The sequence below is a fragment of the Microtus ochrogaster genome, chromosome 1 (assembly GCF_000317375.1).
Source record: "Microtus ochrogaster isolate Prairie Vole_2 chromosome 1, MicOch1.0, whole genome shotgun sequence".
NCBI classification, from domain to species: domain Eukaryota; kingdom Metazoa; phylum Chordata; class Mammalia; order Rodentia; family Cricetidae; genus Microtus; species Microtus ochrogaster.
The window spans coordinates 24,967,083-24,982,885 of NC_022009.1; the positions used below are offsets into that span (position 1 = coordinate 24,967,083).

General features: G+C 45.9%; 2 protein-coding genes across 2 annotated transcripts in view; one reads left to right on the forward strand and one right to left on the reverse strand.

Moving 5' to 3' along the window:
* Positions 1-13,951, reverse strand: part of Pomt2 (protein O-mannosyltransferase 2) — a 45,808-nt gene extending 31,857 nt beyond the window's left edge. Inside the window, exons 1-5 of the mRNA XM_005343398.3 lie at positions 13,494-13,951; positions 5,860-5,944; positions 4,267-4,371; positions 2,600-2,708; positions 269-377 (exon numbers count right to left, since the gene is read on the reverse strand). Of these exons, the coding sequence (XP_005343455.2) occupies positions 269-377; positions 2,600-2,708; positions 4,267-4,371; positions 5,860-5,944; positions 13,494-13,741 (656 nt within the window). The 5' untranslated portion in view covers positions 13,742-13,951. The remainder of the gene's footprint in view (positions 1-268; positions 378-2,599; positions 2,709-4,266; positions 4,372-5,859; positions 5,945-13,493) is intronic.
* Positions 13,952-14,019: 68 nt separating this feature from the next.
* Gstz1 (glutathione S-transferase zeta 1) overlaps positions 14,020-15,803 on the forward strand; it is a 10,399-nt gene continuing 8,615 nt past the window's right edge. The window contains exon 1 of the mRNA XM_005343394.3: positions 14,020-14,173. Within this exon, the coding sequence (XP_005343451.1) occupies positions 14,159-14,173 (15 nt within the window). The 5' untranslated portion in view covers positions 14,020-14,158. The remainder of the gene's footprint in view (positions 14,174-15,803) is intronic.

Genomic DNA, 15,803 nt, shown 5'->3' on the forward strand with positions numbered 1-15,803 from the left:
AAGAGGGCACCAGACCTCATTACAGATGGTTGTGAGCCACCATGTGGTTGCTGGGAATTGAACTCAGGACCTTGGGAAGAGCAGGCAATGCTCTTAACCATTGAGCCATCTCTCCAGCCCATAAATAAACCTTTTAAAAAATTATTTTTTATTATCTAAAAAACAAACAAATGGAAAGTATTGCTCCTCTTAAAGTAAGCTTGACTGCTAGTCCTGTAAGCACCCACCCAGCTCTGCCATCCCCCCAACCCAAGATGGTATTTCTGACCTGTCAGCACAGGAGTTGTACTTGACCATGCTCAGCATGGCAGCCATGATGAAGAACATCAGGATAGGGTCAAGGAGGATGTACTGGGACAGAGTGAGGCATCCTGTGTCTGAAAAATAGGAGCTTGCTGGTCAAAACACAGAGTGATAAGAGATCTCTAAAAACCAAACACTCTACAGCAGGAAACAGTTCTCTCTGCATTGCAAGTAAGCATCTGGCAGTCATGACTAGGCGGCCATTGATCACTACTGGGTTATCAGCAAGGAGGAGGACTCAGCTGCGGGCACAGCAGAGCCCAATGATAAGAAGCAATACCAACGCTACCTGTAGGCCCTCTATCTCAGAGGCTCATGTCATTCACTCAGCCCTGAGGCCACTTCCTCATTCCTACCATAAAAGCCCCACAAAGTGATGCAGTTGTAAACTATAAATGTATAGGAGAGTTTTATTTCATATGACATCTTCATTGAGGGTTGACTCCCTATATAGGTACCAGACCAACTTAAGAAAGAAAAAAAGCTTAAGTTATGAACATATTCCTGCTTAAACCCCACAATGTCCTCTCATCTCACTCAGGCTAAAAATTTCTCAGGACAGTTCCCAAATCCTGTATGGCCTCCATATCTATCTAAAGTCAACCCCAACATTCTTACTCACTGCCCCTCACAGGGTTACTACACAGGCTGTTCTCCTGCCTTCTCTGAGACTACACAGGCTGTTCTCCTGCCTTCTCTGAGAAGTCTTCTCTCAGAACTCTGGAGTCCGATCCTGTTTCACTCAGGCCTCTGCTAGCACTACCTTCTTGGGGTATTTGCTGCTTGCCCTATCTAAAACAGTATCGATCCCCACTAATCTATCCCCACTCTGCTTTACATCTAACCTGGCACTAATTGCTTAGGATCCCCAGTGAGATGGTTCAGTAGGATGGGGTACTTGTCACCATACCTAATGACCTGAGTGTGAACCCTGGGATCCACATGGAAAAGGATCAATTCCCACAAGTTGTCTTCAGACTCCCATAGGTGTGCCATGACAAGTGTGCATGTGCCTCCCCCATCACATACAAAGTAAATAATCTAAATGTTAAAAGAAAAATAATATGCTTTATCACAGACTTAATATGTCCTGGCTTATTTGTCTGCCCTTTTATAGGGTATATTCTATGAGAACAGCATCTCATCAGTGTATTTTCTGAGGCCTCAAAAGGTGGCCGGGTATAGGGTAGGTGCCTAGGAAACAGATGTCAAATAGAAAATGAAAAATGACTGATAATGAATAACTAAAGAAAAAATACATAGAAGGGAAAAGCCACTGGTTCACAACAGGGAATCCTATAACCTTGTCCTATATCCATCAAAACATCAGCACATTTGTCTGAACAAGATCCAAACACCCACCTAAATTGTTCTGGACTTCTTTACATGTAAAGCACCACAAGGTCATTGATTCACTTGAAGAAGAATACAGCTAGTACCAGGACTAACCTCTATAGTTAGTCTGTGTTTATCTAGGTGAGGACCCAGAGGAAATACTTAATACTTCTATTCTAATTTTCTGCTTCACTGGTACTTCTGGGTGTCTGCTTTAGGGACTGGGGAGATGCCTCATCAAAAAAAACACTTGTTAGCCAGGTGGTGGTGCACGCCTTTAATCCCAGCACTCAGGCTCCAAAGCTACAGAGAAACAAGATCTCGAAAAACAAAAACAAACAAACAAAAAAACCACTTGTCATGCAAGCTTGAAGGCTGGAGGTTAGATTCCCAGAACCCACATAAAAGCTGGGTAGGCATGGCAGCCTCACGGAATCCCAGCACACAGGAGGTAGAGATGGAATCTTCAGGGAAAGGTGGTTAACAAGACTCACTGGGACTGATGAGCTCTGGTTCTGCTTCAGTAAATAAAGTAGAGAACAACCGAGGAAGACAACTGTCAACTACATGCCTCAAACACACCCACACAGACACTCACACATACACACACACATACGACTCACAGATGTAATTATATACTTAAGTGTTACTAGTAACACTATATTTTACCCAACCCTTAAGTTAATTAAGAATTGGGTCCTATGGTGGAGGTGCACACCTTTAATCCCATCACTCAGGAGGCAGAAGCAGGTGGATCTCTGAGATTTCCAGGCCAGCCTGGTCTACAGAGTAAGTACCAGAACATCCATGGCAACATGGAGAAATCCTATCTTTAAAAATCCATAAATAAATAAATAGAAGTACTGGCTGCACAGATGTGACACTTGGATGTATTGATTTCCAACCACCTACATGGTGTGACAGTCTCATTTCCCAAAATACAGAGGTCAAGAAAACTTACCAAAGGTGAGAAGGGCAGCGGTGAGCAGTGCTGCTGGGAAGGACTTGGACAGATCCAGGACAGTGAGGTAGGCAAAGGGGATCAGCCATGAACCCAGGAAAGCACAGAACTATGGAAGGAAGACAGAAGCACTCAAGCAACCAGCTGACTTGGTATACTAATGTTTAAGGTGGAGGACCCTGACAAAAGTCTGAAATCACGTGGAGCATGCAATGGGAGTGTCATAGTGAGAAATCACATGAAGCAGTGGGCATGTATGCCCGTCAGAACTTTGGCACAGTACTGGCATGAAATCAGTGACATTTACAGGAAGAAGCAGGGCTGCCAATCACAGCCAGCTGTCTCCGATCATTTCATTAGGAAAAGCCAGCCTCACAGGCTCAGGCTGAGGAGTACATGAGCTCAAGGCTTACTAACACAGAAGTACTTCACCAACATCAGTGTCTAGCATAAAGCTATGGTATAAGTTGAAGCAGACTTTTTGGAGGCATCTTAATATTTCTGAGACTTCTACTGATATTCTTGTAATATTTCCCCTGGTTCTTTGTTTTGAGGATACCAGAAACCACTCAATCTACAGGGTGCATTTTGGTTTGGGAAAAATGACTGCTTGACACTTCATGAGCTGGAGGAGATGGGGGTTTGATTCTTTTTTTAATCAACAGCCCTCTTCTGTCTCCTTAGTCTGCCCATCAGCAGTACACAGACAAGGCCGAGGTAATGGGAAATTCTTCCCTTTGGGCCATCACTTTTGTATGCAGGAAGTAAAGTAGCCTGATGGGAAGAGAACAGATGAAATTATTTGTCCTTTCCAATCTCCACAGCAAGTCCATGGGGAGTATTGTGTATATTCTGTGCTGTTCAAGAGTCATTAGGAAGAAAATCATTTCTTGAGAGATCTGGGTGTGGGGGCACAAGCCTTTAATCCCAGCACTTGAGAGGCAGAGAGGCAGGTGGATCTCTGTGAATTCAAAGACAGCCTGGTCTACATAGTAAGTTCTAGGATAGTGAGCGCTTCATACTGACACCCTGTCTCAAAAAAACAACAAAAAACGAAACAAAAGTGTCACTTGAGAGTATAAACTGAGGGACGGGCACTCCCTGTTTAATATGGCATGCAGTACTGTACAGGCCGCCCAGTGATTATCCCCAGGAAGCACACAGTCATCTAATCTAACTTGTGAAGGCAAAGCGCTCTGAGAACTCAGGCTGGGGACCAGCTTCCACGGGTCTCATTAGGTTGCTCCCAGGGAGCTGAGTGTTTAGGCTCTGCCATGTCCCATTAAGCTGATGCTGGTAATCAGGATGCAGAGGGACTGACTGGAGTAGCTTTCAGCCTCCCTGAGAGAGCGACTGCTAAGTGCCAACTTCTTTGTGAGGAAGGAAGTAGGAATCTGGAGACCGTGTGAAGAGGCCACAATCTAAAGGAAAGGCTGACAGGCTGCAGTGTGCACGGCTCGTAAGCAACTTCTACGCTATCTGTGGCCTCCCTTCTTCCTTCCTCCCACACTCACTTCCAGATTTCTACCTTAGGGGGTGGGCTCAATCACTGTCCTCTCCCCACTCCACAGAAGTCCCCTCTCTACACTTGCTGCTTCCGACTGTAACACCTCTGAGTGGGTGTGGCCCCAGGGATTCATCAGTCTACATAAAGCAGGAAGCCTTACTCCTCTCATTCCCATGTAGCTGTGGTGCTCGTATCTGTCTCCAGGCTTCTCGAACAAAAAGGTGCCATCATATCCACTCAGGTAGCCAGCAAGACCAATCAGCATCTGAGGAGAGAGGAACGGACGAAAGATAAAATGTTCATAGGAAAGATTCCTCTGTCCCGTTCTCTCCAGCTGTATGCATGGCCTTCTGTTTCCTTGACAACTGGCCATAGAAGTGCCAGTGTGACACTTTGTCCTGCAGCTGCTGCAGAGTAAAAAAATCTTTTGTCTAAAGAGCTTGTTGCTTGAAACAAACCCTCTCTTATGCCACGCTAAGTTCTTGGGACTAGAGCAGACTGAACATTTAGGGAGGAAAAGACTCTATAGTTTTAAGGGTAGGGTCAGTGAGGGGCTCACACATGCAGTCTGTTTTCTTTCATTTGTTATGAAATGAAACATGTCAGCTCTCGGGAAGGTCCTGGGCATTCTTACTCCTGGGACACTGGCCTTCTACTCCAAAGAGGCTCCAAATCACAATGAAGTGGGAGGAAAGTGGCCAAGAGCTACACATAAGGAATAAAGGGCGGAAGTGAGAAAGAGAATGCAAAGAGAGGCATTTCCCCAGAAAGGGAAGGGGGAGGAAGGGAGATTGAGAGATTGAGAAAGACAGCTCCCTCTTTCAACACAGAGCTACAACAGTAACTGCTCTACCCAGCTGCTCTGAGCTTCACAGGTCCAGGCGCAACTGCTTGTCTCTGCTGTTACCAAGCAGACAGGAAAAGGCAAGGCTTTTCTACCCTTTCCTAGGCTCAGAATTGACTCTAAATTTAGCTACATGGCTTACCTATCTACACACCCTTCCCAAGAGGGATTTTGTCCCTAGTCCCTAACCTAGGCGCTCAGGCTTCCTTGGGTCAACCTGATGGCTGCTATCCTTTATTTTCCATACCCATGCTATTACCCCAAGATCTGGAGACCTGAATCTGCAGTTAGGAAGAAAGGCTTTTGTGAATACTAAAACTAACCCATTGGTCTTCTCAGGGGAATCTGTTGTTAAAAGAGTAAAATAAATTTTAATTGATAGAATTTTTAATGTAAAATGCTAGGGGAACAGGTTAATATGTTTATTAGGAATCAAGAGAAGGAAAAAGTATAATTTTTATAGATTAAGCTCCTCTAAGTTATATTTCCTTTATGTAGTGTATTATATTTCTATTTTCTTTTATAAATTTTTTTAAAAGCTAACATAACATAACTAATGATTTTAAAAGTAGTTTTAAATATTTCTACAAGGTTGTACAACCATCACTACTATGTCATTCTAGAACATTTCATTATCCTGAGAAGAAAGCTCCTGTAGCAGAACATTCTTCTCTAAGGGGGAATAACTGCTGTAAGGCTATACCACATTTGTTTATCCGTCCATCCATTGATGGATGCTCTTCTCCATTTCTGAGCCCGGAGAACCCCTAAAAACACCAAAGATTTTCTATCAAAGTACCTGCTCATGGAATTCTGAAGTCTAAGAACTAAGTACAAACCTAACACTTGGCTCCAGTTCTTAGAAGCCAACTGCCTAGATAACAGAGTGTAAATCGCCACACTGCTTACCTTTCCCAGAGGTGGGTGTACATCAAAGAAGAAGGTGCGGTTAATATAGTAACTTCCCATTTTTCCAAAGTGAGTCTCATCCCAACTAAAGAAAAAGCATCAAAATTTAATAAACCGTAGTTAAAGTTACAATTAAAACCAAAGGTCATCAGTTTCAAGCATATAATGCGTTAAGTTGGATTAAAAACAAAACTTTGACATAGTGGTTTGAGGAAAACCTTTTAAACTGGTTATCAACCTAGATCTTGATAATGAGAAAAGTTAACAAATATTTACCCAGCATTTACCATAAATTTAAATTAAATGTCTTCTTCTGTATCTTGAATTCTTATCAATTTATTTGAAAGCAGCAGTGTTTTACTGTAACATGGAAAGGGTTTTGAAAAGCAATTTCTTCCCAGTCTGGTAACTAATCACTCTGAGGCCACTGGGTCTCAGAATGCACATTGCTACACTGTCAGGCTACTGGGTCCAGAGCCGTTAATGCATGAGTGTCGCAGCAGGCCAGGCTGTCCACCACCCTGCTGACTCAGATCTGCCCGACCTGTTATAATGACCAACTGTCTACAGACACCAAATGTGCTCACTAAGAGCATTTCTAAACCCCAGGCCTAGCCTTGTTATTTTGCAAGTACACATGTGAATCTAACCCTGGACTTTCCAGCCCAATGTGAAGTCCTGTTCTGCCACAGACATCAGCGTTTCCATGGCCTGCAAGAAGGGTTTACAAGACTGCCACACCATCCAGCAGAGCCTTCCCGTAGCTGAAGGAAGAGTGGCCTCCACAAAGTCATCACTTCCTCACCAACACTCATGCTCTCCCAAATAATGGGCAGCTCTCATGTATGATTTTAAGTTCACTGCACCCAGAAGATGGGTAGAAGACTAAAGTTACTGCATCAGCCAAGGACACGAGGTACTGACAGTAACATGGTGGTGTTAAAGAGAGAATTAACTTCAGGGTAGAGCAAAACAAAACAGACCATGGAAAGGAGAGCTATTCCCAGCTGCATCACCTACTAATGCCACAACATGATTAAACCATGCTCTTCACACCCCTCCCAGGTATTAGGGTTCAACTCAGGTAAGACATGGCAAGGAACTTTGTAGACTTAGAATTCTATACACATACTGGACACTAAACTGTCCCAACATTTTCTTTTAATCGTGATGACTATTTGGAAACAGACCAACAGAGGTACGTGAGATTTTATTTCAAAAGGGTCTCAAATAAAATCAGTAGCAACAGTGTCACACATTTCCTCTTGCGTTCTACTACTTGCATCAGAAAAGCAGTTTCCGGGGGCTGGAGAGATGGCTCAGAGGTTAAGAGCATTGCCTGCTCTTCCAAAGGTCCTGAGTTCAATTCCCAGCAACCACGTGGTGGCTCACAACCATCTGGAATGAGGTCTGGTGCCCTCTTCTGGCCTTCAGGCATACACACAGACAGAATATTGTATACATAATAAATAAACATTTAAAAAGAAAAAAAAGAAGTTCCCATGGCTCTCAGGCTCTTACAGCCCTTGTAGAGCATGCCAAGAATGAAGGCCTGACTCATCTATACTCAGGCCATCCCCTTGGGCACTGATTCAGGATTGATTCAGGATTTTCTCTTCTACTGGCACCCATAAAACAGCAGCAAGTTAAAGTCTTAGTTTGTAAACACTCTAAAAATACCCAAGACCCTGTCAACGTGGGGCGCAAGCCTAGATTGACGACATACCTACCTAGCTTTCTGAACAAGAAGGGATAAGGAACCTCATGGACTGAGTTAGACACAAATACAAGACAAGACATCCTGGAACCTGGTGGTGAAGATTCTTACCCAAGTAAAGCAGTGGACAACAGGAATACCAACTGTGTGCTATGTTCTATTTATTTAAAAGCTTAGTGAAGAAATGGGGCAGCAGTAAGGACCCTGCTATCCTGCTATTCCTCCATCCCCCAACCCCTGTACTGCTAGATCAAACCCTGGGCCTGTGCACTCCATTAACCTATATCCCAGCCAATCATTATCCTGAACTCAACACAGCCCCTCAATTAAAATGAAAACATTCTTGTTAGGAGTTAAATGTGAAATGTCCCCATAGGCTCATGTGTTTGAACAACTGGTGGTGCTGCTTGGCAGATTATGGAAACTCTGGGACATGGGGCAAAGCTGGTAGCTGGCACCTTGGATACCAGTTTCTGGCTTTGGTTTAGCACTCTGCTCCCTGGCCCCTGCCTCCCACCACTGCAGTCGCTCCAGTCACCATGATGGTTTGGATGAGCCCTGGTAAACCTCTCTTCCCTGAAGTCACTCCCATCAGCTATTTGGTCACAGCATTGGAAAATTGATACATTGTTCAGATCAGCACTCAAGAGGCTGAGACAGGAGGATGGCTATAAACTTTGAGGCCAGTCTGGTCTACATAGTAAGACCTTGTCTCAAAAAGCAAAGTCAAACCAAACAAAAAAAACCACTAAAGAATCCTTCAGAAAGCTGTGTACTCTAGGCGAAAAGCACATGTGCCTTGTTCAGTGGCTCTGAGCCCTAATGCCTTGATCCTCCCTCTCCACCATTATCTTCGGCTGCTTTAAAGGGGAAGGTCACATGTCCCAAGCACACTGAAAACCATACACACTCATCTTAGAACTCCAGGGAGGAAAGGGACCTAAACTCACAACTCTTCGTGCATAGAGGCCCCTAGCTCCTCCTACCCAGACCCATGGGGGCTGAGTGTAGAGGGAACACAGGGATTACCAAAGGCACTAAGGACTGCAGTATGTGCAGAGCTAAAAGACAAAGGGCCTCTAAGCCCAGGGGCTCACCGGACAGAGGGAAGAACCCTAGAGAAGGAGTGATGCCAAGTCAGTGAGGAGGTGAGTGGGAAACTGTTTCTATCTCTTTAGTCAGTATTTCCCACACCCCATGGAGTGTCAAGTTCTCTAGGTGTTACCATATATTTATGCTCATTAGTTCAAGTGGGGAAAAGGCCAAGTTTAATTGATTAAGTCTGAGCCAAGATCTCAGTAGTTAAAGTACCTTGCAGATAGAAATCATGGGACCATTTTAGTGTACTGTTGTTGGGTACGCTCTGCGAAATGTATAGCTTGTGTTGATCTCAAAAAGTACCAAAGGAGATTCTCTTATTCAAGGACTGTTGTGTGCAGAGAGGTAGCCCTGTTCCCTCCTAGTGCTCCAGGAGAAATTAATCCCCGAAAAGGAAAGGGAATTCAGCTTTAAAGATAGAGCTAGGAAGATGGCAAAGAGTTTTGTAAGCAGGAGGACCTGAGCTTGAATTCCCAGCAACCATGTAAAAGAAACAGGTGTAGTAGAGTATCCATTATTCTAGAACTAAGTAGGCAGAGATAAGAGGATGCCTGGAGCCCACTGAGCAGCCAGTTCCAGGTACAGAGAGAGCCCCTCTCTAAAAATTAAGGTGGAGACAAAGGAAGACATTCAATATCTATATGCACTACACATACATGCACACACACATACACACGTGGGCATACACATATGCAGGTGCACACTATCCCAGGCATGCACACGCACATTAAGGACTGCCAAAATCCTTTGAAACTAGTCACCAGCCTAACAGTGCCACCTGCTGAGCACAGGTACTAAGTACACTCTTCTAAAAGGCAGTTATTAACCTCTTGCTGAAAGGGTGCCTGAGTCAGAAAAGCCTCGAGGCTCTCTGGCCCTCCATTTCCACTTTGGAATAGGTCATCTTGGAGTTTATAACTAACAAAAGGAGGATTCAACCAGTGGCTGTAGTCAAGAAGACAAGGTTTCAGTTTTATGTAAAGCAGCGGGTGCCTCTTTGGGAGAAGCTATTTCCTATTCCACTCGGTGGCACAGCCTCCAGTTCAGTGGCCATGACTCACAGAGCTTCTTTACAGAGCCCAGACTTAGGATCAGGCTATGTAAAAAGCTGATGATAGCCACTGGGTGGCCCAGCCATTTTACCTAAAGACAACTGTGCTCAATAGTTTTATGTCAACTTGACTCGAGCTAAAAGCATCTGAGAGGAGGGAACCTCTATTAAGAAAATGCCTCCACAAGATCAGGCAGGCTCTAGGCAAGCCTGTAGGACATTTCTTAACTAGTGATTGATGAGACACCCCCCTTTTTTTTGTTGTTTTTTTTTTCGAGACAAGGTTTCTCTGTGGCTCTGGAGCCTGTCCTGGAACTAGTTCTTGTAGACCAGGCTGGTCTCGAACTCACAGAGATCCGCCTGTCTCTGCCTCCCGAGTGCTGGGATTAAAGGCATGCGCCACCATTGCCCGGCTTCGTAACAGGAAACAAGCCAGTAAGCAGCACTCCTCCAAGGCCTCTGCATCTGCATCAGGCCCCTGCCTCCAGGTTCCTGCCCTCCTTGAGCTCCTGTCTTGACTTCCTTTGATGATGAACAGTGATATAGAAGTTTAAGCCTCTCTTTCCTATGTTAATTTGGCCATGGTGTTTCATCACAGCAATAGTAACCCTAACTAAGACAACAACTCTGGCTGCCTGACTGCAATCAGAGTCGAAGAGTCTGACACACCACTTAGAGGATTATATCTGAGAGACTCAATCCAGGGAGCTGGAAACTGTCTGCCTACTGATAGAGTAGTCATCTTACTTATGAAGATACCCATCATACAGCATGTACTCTGATATAACTAGCTACACTCTAGGTCCTAATTAAGCCTACACCATCCAGCCTGGGTATTGTACCAGGGTGATAACACATGTAGAATCAGGAACTGACTGAGCACAAAGTTTTAAAGGACCATAGGTCTCTGAAGCAGAAGCCACCATGGCATACCAGGCTGCTGCATAATATTTGCTTACATTGTAAAGGTATGTCTCCGCCTAAGGCGCCTTCTGATTGATTTAATAAAGAGTCAAATGGCCAATAGTTAGGCAGAAAAGAATAGGTGGGACTTCCAGGAAGAGAGAGAGAGAGAAAAAAAGAGAGAGAGAGAGAGAGAAAAAGAGAGAGAGAGAAAGAGAGAGAGAGAGAAATTGGGAGATGTAATCTGGGAGTATAATTTCACCAGCAGACTCAGAGCAAGTCAGATATGGCGTACTAAGAGGTAACTGAACCATGTGGCACAATGTAGACTTTAAAAAATGGGTTAAGTTATAAGAGCTAGTTGGGGAAAAAGAATTATAACGTAAGGCCAAGCTTTCATAATTAATATTAAGTCTCCAGGTTATTGTTTGTGGGCTGGCAGTTCAAAGATAGTCTGTCAAAAAAAAAAACTTGCTCTAGCAGACTCCTGCCAAAAAAAAAAAGAAAAGCTTTGAGTAGGAAGGGTTCTACATTGCACAGGGCATTGACTGCCTGTGCTAAGACACTGTGTCCTCATCAGTACCTCACTGCTGCCTCAGTGACTGGATAAACCATTGTGGCCCTTACAATTAATGTCATCTTATCAGCTTTCCAAACCAGTGGTACACCTTTTTGTCACAATGGTCATCTAACAACAGTCAACGTAATAGACAAGCCATGCTCCCAGCATCCGCAAACAACAGATACTGTCAAGCATTGGACAGTTTCCTCAGAAACCAACTAAAAAGGGTTCTGAGTCTGCCCCCTATCACCTCCTGCTGGTCTACAGAATTGAGAAAACAGTCTGGTCCTTATGTATTCATCCCCACAAAAATTCATCTCCTCTTGACTACCAACTGGGTAATTACCAGGAAAAATAAAAAGGAGTGGAGCTTTACAAAGCTGCTTAGGAAAACTGTGGTTTCCATGAGCATGGTATGTCTTTCTTCTTAGAGACACTGTAGGTCAGCAGAGAAGGGTAAGAAAAGGTGACAATATTCAAATTTAATCCTAGTTTAATCTCCTGGAATGTCTTACTAGTGCCAAACGGCCTAGAACATAAACTCAATGGCACTTAGCCGAGTGCATGTCTCCCTCCACTGCCCACCTGTGTCAGAGAGAAAACACAACAGGTCTCTGAGTTTTCTACCAATGCCTGTCGTAATAAAGTCTGGACAGAAACAGGGTACAATGGAAGAGACGGCAAAGGGAAACTGGCATTGGACACGCTACCACCACGGGCAGAGTTATAGGGCAGACAACCTCAAGGGCTGAGGAAGAAAGGCATTAGCGTTCTGGAGATGTACACTGAATGAAAACATTAATTCTCTCTGCCCCCTAAGTCAAACCCCAGAGCCCAACGACATTCAGATGGGCCACCTACACTAAGTAGCAGCTGATGGCAGGAACTCGGCCTGGGGCTGGAAACAGAAAAACTCATGTGGTTGGACATGGGCAGTCTTGAGCTACTCTGATGGCTGATGACATCAGTACCAACGCCTCAAAAAGAGCTCCCTGATCATGTGTGCTACTACACAGATGGCACAATGTTCTGTCTATCACACTCTACAGAGTGTATCATATACTCTTCCCTAAAGAGCTAGGGACCTTAGTTATGCCCACACAGTCACTGAGGCTGCAACTACTCAATATACTGCTCATGGGTCTTAACCAAGCCAATGCAGCGGAGGCCTAAATCAAACTAAATGATGATCCAGATAAAACTGAACTGAATAACCTGAATCTCCTTAGATAATTTTAGTATATAAGGACTGGGCCACCAATGTCTCTCCGTAAGTGTTATAATTATTGGCAATGATACCAATGAACAGAACCAATCCAAACTGCTATGCACAGTACTTAATGAGTAGTTTATTGCCTTAGACTACATTCATGCTGTCTGAAATGAGAGTTGCTGGTCCCTCACTCATAGGAGGCTGAATCCAGAACCCTAAAGGATACAGCTGAGGTAAATACCCAAGGCCGGCATCATCCTGCTGCTTGGAGTCTCCCTGACAGTAGCCACTATTAAACATTGTATGAGACAAACTGAACAGATTTGGTCTCTGCCTCTGTCAGCCACGCTAATCGGAGCAGCTGACAGAGCTGCCTGTGAACACGGGACGTCTGCTAGAAGCCAAGGCCGGCTGTGACTGAGGGGTAATAAAACCTGTTGGGAGAGGGAGTCCTCCATCAATGTCTTGTGCATCCACACATGGGCCAAGATGGTATCTAGAATGTCCTGACTGCATTTGACCTGGGCCGTATCTTAAGGCTGCGCTTGCAATTAGCAAACCTGAGAGATATGGCAATGTCTCTCTAGAACAGAGTGACTTACCATCACTTCCCAAACTTGTCATTCCTTGGACTGCAGGTGCAGTCATCCCTTTGGGCATGTCATGTCATCCAGTGGGACCTGGCAGCGGATCAAAGAACCTAACTCCAAAGATGCTGAAATCTTTGAAAACCAGACCTTGGGAAATTATGCACTATAAATTTACTATTTTCTGAGGAGAGTTCAAAGCACCTCTGGGTGCCACCATTTGGAAGGCAGGTAGCCTAGACATGAGAGTCTCTTCTGAAGACCTTGAGACCTACTAGCCCTCATCAGAGCAAACCAATTCTTTTCAGAGTCTGGACTTATAGAGGAGTGGTCCCTTGCTCCCTCCTCCTACCTCCCCTCCAAAAAATTCCTCAGTTACCCCCACAGACACCTGCTCGCGCCTCCGGTGAATCCCGCCCCCTCCGTGCCCTCAGGCCAATCAGAGGGAGGCGTCCCTCCCTCCCAGTTGCCATGGTGGCTGCCAAGTCCCTTCTGCCACTTACCAGATGTGCGCCGGCTGGTCCAGCCGGTGAAAGCGGGTAGCGAAGGACAACAGCGTCACCACAGCCAGCGTGGCCCACCGGCCTGCCGCCTCGAAGCTCCGTGAGCTCCAAGCAGGTCGTTTAAGGCTCCGTGCTGCAACCCGGCGGACCGTGTCCCTGCCCACGGCCCTGGCTGCCTGTGGCGCGCAGCGGCCCCTCCGGGGCCGCAGCTCGGAACCCGTTAGGCCTCCGCCTATGGCCGGCGGCATCCTCCCCTTTCTGAGGATTACCCTCCGGACCGGAGTCGCGTTGGGTCTTGTCCGCAACCCCGTTCAAGAGTCATAGGAGGGAGTCTCGGGGTGCCCTGGGATTTGTAGTTCCCTCCGCTTCCCGCGGAGCGCCAGGTCCCGGGCTCTGGGCGGGGCGGGAAGTGTAGTGGCCGCCCGGGCCGCTAGTAAGCGGCCTGAGGCGTAAAGCATTGCGGGAGGCAGAGGGACGCTAATGACGGAGAGGCTCGGGACGGCTCAGGAACTACAACTCCCAGCAGCGCGGGAGGCGGGGGCGGGGCCGGAGCCAACCCGACGGAGGGAACCCCATCTAGTCCGACCCTCGCTTTTTGGACCCCGCTAGGCCTCAGTCATCTTCTAGTCCCCGAGAGCTGACTTTCTTGACTAGCCGAGTAGGAGATGCAAGTCGGGAAGGTCTGTGCCGCGCCTCCGGGGCTGAGGGTCGCTACTTAGAAACACGGAGAACAGCTGGGGGACGAGGGGTCGCTGAGAGCGCGCCTCTCCGCACGGCTCCAGAACGACTCCCGGCATGCTGTGCGCCGGGTCACTCTGCACCTGCGCGCTGGCCACCGAGCGCTAAGTAGTCGGTCTGATTGAGTCGGGAAGGTTTAGATGCTCAGCGTTCAGGGTGGCGTCCGGTCGCACCCTTCCGTGCCTCGTGTGTAAAGAGCTCTTGTAGGACTTTCAAACGTTTGCAATTCCGTGATGCCCTGCGTGCACTTCTCGGCCGCCCTGTTGGCCCAGGCATGCACCAAGGGCAAGGGGAAGATGTGAAACTTTCTATCGTTAACAGTTACTTGTGGTGACTTCCCAGGCTTTTAATTTTGTCTTTATTTTATCGGTGTTAAGAAACGAGGTCTTGTTATGTAGTTCAACCTGACTTTGAACTCGTGACCCTCCTGCCTTCGCCTTCCAAGTCGCGTCTGGAGCCTCCCTGGTTTAAGTCGTAGCCCTCTAGTCTATCCTAGAACCATTCATTGCCTTTAAGCCATTGGTGGAGCAGGGCTGAAAATCTGTTTAATAAGGGACTCCGTTGAGTCTAATGCATAAAGCTTGAGGCCCGTTGTCTGGGAAGGTGTACATTAGATGCAACGGACACTGCATCAGGCTAATATTGTGTAGGTTTTCCACATGCCGATGTGATTTTCGGAATTTGAATCATGTAAGAATAGTATCAACCCAGCTGGGGATGTATGTAGCGCCTCACATGGGCTGAATCACCCACAACTTCAAACCTGCAAATAAGTTTCAAATTGCCAGAATAATCACAGTGCATATGAGTTGGAAACAATTCTTTCAGGTGCGCTGATTAAACGAACGAACATTCTACTTGATGGTAAAAGTGTAGGTGTGCAAGCGCAAATATCGCCAGATGGTTTGCAGTCGGTGCGTGGCTGTTATTTCTCTTCCCGTGATTTCCTTATCTGTGGTCAGCCTTGGTTCAAGGGAAACCCTGGTTACCTGGAAACTTTCAGAGACAATTGCAAGCCTTTGTGAGCAGCGTGGGGGAAATCTCACACAGCAGAGGGCAGTGAATTCTTCCTTTGTCTAGAATATCCATGCTATCTACACTCCCCACCTGTTAGCCACTTAATAGATGTTGTAGTGGTTAGGCTGTCCCGATATTACAGTGCTTGTGTGAGCGGCCCTTGTTTTACATACTATTGGCCACAAAGTTCAAGAGTACTGATCGCAGCAATTTTATTATAGTAAGTAATAGTAAATTACTGAAATTATTCTATTTCATCATTATTGGTAATCTCTTGTAGTGTCTATCTTAGAAATCAAACCTTAGTTATGTATGTATGTTTGTATGCATGTGATAGTTGGTGTCATTTTGATGGGATCTAGACTCACATAGGAGACAAGCCTCCAGACATACTTGGGAGAGAGTTTCTATGTTAGGCTAACTTGTGGTCATATCTTTATCAGATAGTTGCCGTGGGAGGGTGACACTCTGGGTTGTGTCTGGGCCCATAAAAACAAGGAAGTTAGCTGAGCAGTGACACACATTCATTGTCCTGCCTCCTGCTGAGGATGGGAT